The sequence below is a fragment of the Coffea arabica genome, chromosome 10e (genome assembly GCF_036785885.1).
Source record: "Coffea arabica cultivar ET-39 chromosome 10e, Coffea Arabica ET-39 HiFi, whole genome shotgun sequence".
NCBI classification, from domain to species: Eukaryota; Viridiplantae; Streptophyta; class Magnoliopsida; order Gentianales; family Rubiaceae; genus Coffea; species Coffea arabica.
Genome location: NC_092328.1, coordinates 48736787 through 48745546, shown reverse-complemented (window position 1 = coordinate 48745546; position 8760 = coordinate 48736787). Strand labels below are relative to the sequence as shown.

General features: G+C 38.0%; 1 protein-coding gene across 2 annotated transcripts; it reads right to left on the bottom strand.

The window, feature by feature from the left end:
- Positions 1 to 1420: 1420 nt before the first annotated feature.
- Positions 1421 to 8159, bottom strand: LOC113711785 (uncharacterized). 2 transcript variants are annotated; one of them, XM_027234988.2, is made up of 6 exons: positions 7574 to 8159; positions 7100 to 7232; positions 5901 to 6060; positions 5167 to 5203; positions 3793 to 4144; positions 1421 to 2880 (listed from the first exon to the last, which is right to left on the bottom strand). In XM_027234988.2, exons 1-6 carry the CDS (start codon positions 7754 to 7756, stop codon positions 2855 to 2857), a joined length of 891 nt encoding a protein of 296 aa, XP_027090789.1. In that variant the 5' UTR covers positions 7757 to 8159; the 3' UTR covers positions 1421 to 2854. The 2 variants fall into 2 exon arrangements, with proteins under 2 accessions (XP_027090789.1, XP_027090785.1); XM_027234984.2 differs by having other exon boundaries at positions 1421 to 2860.
- Positions 8160 to 8760: the final 601 nt, after the last annotated feature.

Here is an 8760-nt window from a genome sequence, read left to right as displayed (position 1 = left end):
AGCTGTTATAGCTTCCACCTAGCTTTTTTTTTTTAAAAAAAAAAAAATCACCACTTTTATTCATTTTTTTTTTATAAAAACTAATGTCGAAATCAAATTCTACATGAAAAATTGAGTGGAGAGGAGAGTTGAATTTCAGTGAAATATTGTGATGAATAGTGGTGGTGGAGCAGACGGCAATACTACGAGTATCGCAGTCGAAGACAGCCATGCTGGCTACCACATTCTTTTTCTCTGCAATATAAGAGAAGTTTTTTCGTTTTTCCCTGCAATCTTCTGATTTTACCTCTGAAGTTTCTGGGGCATGAGGTGCACCTGATTTTTTCGAGTAAGAATGAGTTGAGGGACTAAAAATGTGCATTTTTCATTTCTGAGGGATCAAGAATCATTTCATATATGAGGGACATTAAAGGTATAAACCAATACATGAGAGATATCATTAGTATATAGAGGGATATATAAGATAGAAAATCAATATGTCAATGACTATTTATTTGATTTTCTCTTTACTCAAACATTAAAATTATTATCAATCAGTCAAATCCGTATCTTCTTATTGATTTCTCTTTTATCCATCACACACTAATTACTCCTCTTTTCTCTCTCTAATTAAGTTTTTTCTGCTAGACTCTCTCACTCTCGTCCTCTATAATTCCCGTCTTCTTCTTCTATATCTCTTTACCTTACACTAATTGATCTATTATTTTTATGATTTACTAGCTTTGTTTTGACCTTAATCTTTTTTTATATGCTAATTCTTTTGCTTCAACATGCTTTTTTCTTATTCTAAAACCTTAATTTAAAAAGTTATTTTTTCTTTTTGTGCATACAACGTACAATGAATTTTGATTCAATATAATTATGTTTATGATACTGTTATAACTTAATTCTTTAGCATACTTAATATTTCTTTGACATGCAATATGCTTTATTGCTTTGAGTTCTATTTGTTTATCATACCTTTGTGTAGTTGATATTGTTAAAACCTTTACCATCTTTTTCACTTTTGTACTCTTGTAGGCCTTGACTTCTATGAGGTATTTATATTTTCAAAAATAATGAGATGCAAGCATTATATTGTATACCCCATGAATATTCAAAGGAAAATGAGGCTACTCTTTTCTTGCTAGACTCTCTTTCTTGATAGATTAGTGTGTGTGTATGTACGTGAGAGAGAGAGAGAGAGAGAATAAGTATTTCAAGCTCAATAGAACAATCAAACAAGTTTCATCGTTAGGTGCTTGATTTGATTAGCCTCTTTCACACTCTAACCCTGCAAGTCCTCAGGGCTTGTCATCTACTAGAATATTACCGGATGAAGGACATCCCTGCGCACCATAATTCGCGGATGACAACCAAGGAGCATTGCAGGAAGAAAAAGAAAACCAAAAGAAAAAGGAAATACGTATTACAGAAAAAATAAATAATGTAGGCAGAGTAGCGTTTGATTTGCATAAACAAATTAAAGTAGCGAGTTAAGTAACTGTTCTCAATCGACATCGATGAAAAGCAGCAGTCTTCCTAGTTACTAGTATATTACAAACCATAGGCTTATCCATAACAGACAATAGCAAGTTCCAGCTCAAATTATGAGAGAGAGAGAGAGAGAGAGAGAGAGAGAGATGGCGACGAGGAGCAGAACTTAGGAGTAGTAGAAGAGAGATGACGACCTGAGTTCTAACCATGGTTGTTGTGTCAGAAAAGAAGAACCCAAAGGGACACAAAAACCTCCCGATGGGTAACTTCCTGATGCATTTGAACTCCACGCACTGTTCCATTCAGTACTGGAGTTCTTCAAAGGTTGATGCAATGTAAAATCTACCCAGTGAAAAATTACAAAAAAGAGAGTTACCTAAAACTTTATCCATCCTATGTATAGCTTACTACAAGAAAGAAGGCTAGAACTTCCAAACGTTCAGCCACAATGAGTTTACCAACTCAAGGAAAACATCAACATCTACCGACAACCACTCACCCTCACCCTAAGGACAGCATGATTGTCTGCTTATTTTAACGAGACACGGCTTTTGTGATTGTTGGAACAAGAAATTTCAAAATGGTAAAAAGAAAAAAGGTGAAATTTTGAAAATAAACATGACTAGTCACAGTTTTAAAAGATTAAGACTAGTTGACATTAACAAAAACTCAAAGGAAATCTATCATCCCTTAGAGTCCTAATGATACTAACTACCACTCTGTAGATAAGCCTGCATTAATGGCAAACACTGACAAGGGTCTTAGCTATTGCCTAATCCATTACAAGATTATTAACATTAATACCTGATCATTACAACCAAAAAAAAAAAAAAAATCTACTAAACATTAAAAGGATCCATTTGAATTGCCTTTTGGGCTAATTTCAAAATAGCTTTTTACTCAGCCTGTCCCTGGCCAAGTTTTTGAACATATGATGATGACCAACGCCCAACAACTAAGCTCTTCAAATGGCTCGAGTTGGTTTGGTGACGAATATGATGATGACAATGCACATGCATGCATGCAATGCAATTGCTTTCTTTCTCCAGTAGGATCCTTTCCTGCCAAGAGAAGCAAAGGGCGGGAGATCAGAACACATTTCCCGATCTCCACATTTTGATGTGGTGACCCCTATGGGGGGTTACTCAAAATGCATTTGGCAAGACCCCAATTCATCCACTTGATGGGATTACAAATAGGGTCTTCCACATATGAGGGATAGGAGGAAGGCAGAGCAAGAGGATAAAGAACCATGGTTAGGCCAGAGGTAGCTTCTGATGGGAGTATAAAGCAGGAGCAGCTTGGAATTCGTCTATTTAGGACCATTAGACTGATTGTTCTGTTTAACGATGAGGGATCGTTGCATGCAGAGCCATGGTCACGCCTGCGGCACAGCAAAACAAACTGTCAAGGATATTAGTATCCCATGATTCCAGAATAGTCTGATAACGTTTAAGAAGATAATTAACAGTTAATTATAACCAAGTATGTATGTATGACAGGAAATTAAACACTTCTCTGCTGTCTCCTATCCCAGCATGTCATGTTTCTTGGCTGACCAAATGAAGCATAGCGAACAAGTTCTTGTCCATATCATGTATGTTTTATCCCTTGTTTTCTGTCTGTTCTTTTCTCTAATGGTAGCCTTTAGAAACCAAACAAACAGTTGAAGGGGACGAATTATAAGTTGCTTAATTCACGTTGATTTGAAAAAGGGAATTGATCTTTAAATTTAATTAAGTAATGACAATTGATGAGGCTGAAGACATATTTGATGCCACATGTAGTGTTATCAGGATCATTGTGATATACTGTTTAGGAAAAAGCTTCACTGTTAGTAGTTGTATGGTTTTTCTATTGAAACGGATGCAAAGGTGAATGGTCACTGACTCTCTGTGACAACGTCTCAACTACCAGCCCACTTCCGACAGTGTGAATGCTACCGTCCAACAAACCCACACATCAAAACCTCTTGACAATTCAACAAAGCGGAAGTCGCCAGCATGCTGCTAGTCGTTTGATCTATTATTTGTCTCATTTTAATAATAGAGCCGTCAATTTCTCCAATATAATTTCACATGATTGTGATGAACATAAGGGAAACTCGATTATAGCGTGGACTTTTGATACCCTGTTATGTTAAATCAAAGAAGATTAGCAGTTGGAGCCCAAGAAATGTTATGTTAACCTATTTATCAAGGAAAGCAAAGCTGCTAGCTATTGTAACCTGAAACTAAAAATGATAGTAGTATAAAGGTGCTAACCAATCAAAGCCACGGGGGAAATGAATCCGGGTGTTAAGTGCAACGTACAAACCTGATTGCAGTGGCGGGGTGGGGGGCGCAAGGGAGATGGGGGTACCCGCAGCAGCACCATAGTGTTGGGTATAAGCTCCAGCAGCGGAATTAAGGGCGGCAGAGTACTGGAAGAGATGATGATTGGGGTATTGAACGCCTGCATAGCCGTGGCTGGAAGTGTAGGCGGCAGCGGTAGCTCCTGCCCCGCTGCCATCCGCGAAATTCAGATATGGGTAGAAGGCGGCTGCAGCGGCGGCGGCTGCTGCTGCTGCTCCTCCTCCTCCGGTTATCATGGACATCCCCCCAGCAGCTCCAGTTCCATATACTGGATATTGAGCAGTTGTTGTCCCACCGTATATGCTGTAGTAACTCTGGAATCGACCCACAGACCCAAGAGAAAAAAAGAAAAAGTTGTAACGACGTCAAAACTAGTAGTAGTAAATCAAAACACTAACTACTGATTTTACACATTTTAATTAACAAAGGGAATTCCAAGTAGCCACTACATTATTATTTCTAGCTATATGGGCATTACCTGAATAATGTGAAGAAGATTCCGTAGGGGTATGTTTGCATAAAAGGAATTTTGAATTAGACAATATTATTGCTTGTAGTGAAGATTCCTCTTATTCAGTTTAGTATTTGGCAAAAGCGACAAAAAGAAAAGGATGAAATTGTTGACGACTCAGATTGTTGGTCAAAACAGAAAAGTAGATGTAGTAACTTTTTTTTGGTCAAAGGGTTAAACGGCGGCATTCCATCTCACATCGCAATTCATATGAGAGGGAGTTGGAGACAGATTAAGCTTAATAAACCCCCCAGCTTTTGCTGGTTTTTTTTTTTTTTTTGCTAATTTTTTTTGGCCTTTGGAATCCTTCACTTAATATATTATTAGAGAAGGTTGGTTCTAAAAAAAAAAAAAACTTAACGATTGAACAATGAGAGTCAACGTCAAATTTCGACGGCACATCTTGTTGACTGACTGTTGTACAAAATCATTCCATTCCATTCCATTCAGTAGCTACGAATTCACAGCCCAATTCCAATTTTAAAATTAATAAAAACATATGGATGGATGGGACTGCCGACAAGCTTCAAATTTGGATAATGATTGTACGTACGTAATAGATAGAGAGACAGTACTCGATGCGGCACCATGAATGAATATTTATTTAAGGTGTCATGATAACTTGTTTCTTTTTACCTTAACCTTTTGGAGGAGCAATAAGCTTTGAGAAGCTCGATTTAAACATATATATTATGTCTTTTTGTTTAAACAAAGTATATATTATGTCTTTTTGTTTAATCGTTTTAAAGAAAAAGTCGTGTCATCGCTTCCAAAATAAAAGAGAAAGATCAGAATGAAAAAGGAGAGAAGTTTGTTTTTAATTACCGTTGGATATGTGTAATCTGCTGAGTATGGAGAGTACCTGAAATATAGCATGTAAAGAAACAAAGAAAACAAAAAAGATTCAGGTAGCAGTTGGAGACGTGGTTGCTTGCATTGCAGTAGTAGTAATAGTAGAAGAGAAGTATGAATGATGTGAAAAAGGAGGAGAAAGCGAAGCAATGCATAAAATAGCAAATGCGCCAGCTAGCTCTTCGCTGCTGAGGATGATGATGATGGTGATAGTGACAGTACTTTTTTTTCTGGTAATTGTCGAAATGAAAGAAAGAAAGAAGGAAATAAAGAAATGTGGGAAGGAGGGAGGAAGCAGTGAAGCTGGCTACTGTTTTAACTGCAGCGTAATCCTAAAAGAGGACAAAAACATGCAAATGGGTTCGATATCATTCATGTTCTGGGAAAAAGTATGGAAATGGTCCTGCTGTGCTTCCACATTCCCATTCATTCATTTCACCACCTCTATCTACAGCGACTAGTGCACTAGCGTGTGTGTTGGTGTCAGAGAGAGAGAGAGAGCAAACAGAACAGAATGATGATTTTTGGGCATGCAGAAAGGAGAACCTATGCAATTACTCCCTTGATTTCTATTCTACAACATCATTTTCCTTCATTCTTACGGACGTATCTTTCTGTCTACCTGAGAGAGTGTGTGTGTGTGAGAGAGAGAGAGAGAGTAAGATCCAAGAAAAGCATTATACTAGCGCTAGTACATGACAACATACCCGTATAGATTATAAGGAATTCCTTGTTGTATGGCATAATGAGGGAAAGTTGCCGAAGGGAAAGCTGTGCCAACCCCGCCTTGATATCCCCCTCCTCCTCCTCCTCCTCCAGCGGCCCCCTGGAATGCGCTCATTACCCTAAAGTTCCTTCCTCCACCTCCTACTAGCCGCCAATCATCAAATTGATTACATTTATAGATCGAGTGCTTGGAATTAGGTTTATATAGCAGATTAATAATTAATGAGCATGAATGCATGCATGATGAGTCATCAGGGCAACAAATGGTATATGGGTAGGTAGATCATCCACAGATTAAGTTGTTGTATCACATTACTAGGCTAAGAAACTCAATATTGTGATAGCGGTAACTCTTATGCATATATAATTGTTAACCTTGAGGCTGGAAGTTTGTTTTATGGGTAAATCAATGCCGCGCGCCCTTAATCTTTAGGACTGCATCATTAATGAAAAATAAGTAAAATTTTGACAAAGATTTAGGGCGCTTCCACATGATGAGATGAGATGAGGTCCAACAAAAGTAAAGAAAGAATAAAAAGCAAAAAAAAAAAATTTTTTACTAGTCGGCAAAAGCAAAAGCAGTACTGGTAGCAGAATGAGCTGTCATGACCCATGCTTGCTTTTCGAAAAAACAAAAACTCATCATTCCTTCTTTCCTAGCTTGCACATACAGTACTTGTGTGAGTATTATGAAAATGTACTGGACTACGTATATAAGTCGAGCTGTACATGTATGTGTGTGGTGGCCAGCGCCAACCAATTCATTTGGGTGCGTTCTTATAATTAGTTGGGACACCCGCCTCCAACTCAGGAATATATCAGGAACACAACACTTTATTCTGCTGCAATGGGGAGATTGAATGAATATTCATGGCGTATCAAGATGTGGATGGAGTACTTTGCTTCAAATTAATGCCACAGTAAAAATACTACTATTGACAACCTTCAACATGTGAGATGCCTGACCAGAGTGAACCCCACCCCAAATGGCGATGCTGATTGCATATGAGGAGAAGGAACCAAACAAAAATCAGGAGTACGTTTCTTTCTTTCTCAACATGCAATCTTTGAGATTAATCAAATTGCCATCCCTCCCGCTGCTTAACCCTCAAACAGTATGTTATGGACACCCAAAAAGCAAAAAAGAGATGAATTGAAAACCAAAAAAAGATGGTACTACCTTGCTTTGGGGTGGAAGGCTTAGATCTTTGAACACCTAAGGAGGCAAGATTGCAGTTGGCCCTCCTCCCGTCAATCACAGGAGCAGCATCAGCACAAGCTCTCATGGCTGCGTCTGGCTCGCGAAAGGTTACCTGACATTTATATATACATAAATTTTTGGAAACAACTTTCTTTGACCTCCCGATCGAGGTTTGAGAGCGTCCACAAACAAGAAAAGAAAAGAGTAAACAACATGTGAAATTTGCTAGCTAGATCTGTTATGGGGTCCGGTTGTTTGATGAAGACAAACATAATTTGGAACTTACGATAAGTTTATATATATATATATATCTATATAGAGAGAGAGAGAGAGAGAGAGATCACGATGTGAATGTAGGTAGTATCAAATGTGATACGTGCGTAGAGATGAGAAATATATAGAACTAGTATTAAGAGTAGAGGGGGGCTGCAGGAGGGGGAGGAAGATACATACAAATCCATAGCCCTTGGATCTTCCGGTAGTCTTATCAGTAATGACCACAGCCTCCAAGATCTCACCGAACTGTTCAAAGTACTTCTTCATGGTTTCCTTCTGAGTCTCCCAAGCTAATCCCCCAACAAACACTTTCGTATAAGTGGTGTCGCCAAACTGCCCTGCCAAGTTAGCTGGAGTCATCTTCTGACTTCTGAGCTCAGTTCCCTCTACTAGTCTAGTACAATTCTTCCGCTCTTCGATCTGTGTTTATGTAGACCAACAGCTAGCACCCCAATTAACAAGCTCTCTGCATGTGACAAATGAATGATACCCTAGTAGTTTATGCGAAGGGCAGAGAGGGATCTATGTGCTGGGATCAAGATCAACAGAAGATGGGAAATCCCTCAAGAGGAAGAGGAGGATATTTTCTGTTTTGTTTTTGGATAAAAGTTGTGGTGAAGATGAGGTAGGGTTAGTGGTGGTGTTGATGAAGGGAAGAGACAATTAGGTCAGAGATCCAGAGGGAGGGAAAAAGATTGGAGAGAGAGAGAGAGAGAGGGAAATGGGAGGGAAGGGAAAAGCAAAAGAAAAAAGGAAGTCTCGTAATAATACGGACACGAATTATATACGCCGCAGCCCCCACCCCACTCTTCCTTTTTACACTTTGCCACCCATAATCTTTACGCGCTTAATGTTATGTTGTGCTTACTGCTTACTACTACTCTAAACCTCATCCACCATTTACAATTCCCATTCAGTTGTTTTCTTCTCTTTTTTTTAAGTAGAAAATTTTAAATCAAATGCTTCCTACTTACAGTTTCTCACCTTTCACTTGTTACTTGTATCGTATTATTATTTTTTACTAGTATTAATGCTCGTCCTGCTTGTTTAGAGTTTTAAAATTAAATACACAAATGAAAAAGATATTCAATATAAAGTTAAAAATTGTCTTACAAAACATCTAGTTTTCGAATATGAATTGTCAAAGAAATTGGATGAAAACGGAGTAGCGGATATGGTGGTTCATATATAGTTCAAAGTGTATTTCACGAGTAAAAACGTATTAGTCAAAAAAATTTAATTTGTCTATTCTTATTTTGATCATATATACAGATGAAAACTCTAAACAGATCTTAATTATATACGTTTGGGGGAATAATTATTAGGCTTTAGGGGGGAGATTATTAGTAATCAATTCATAAAGA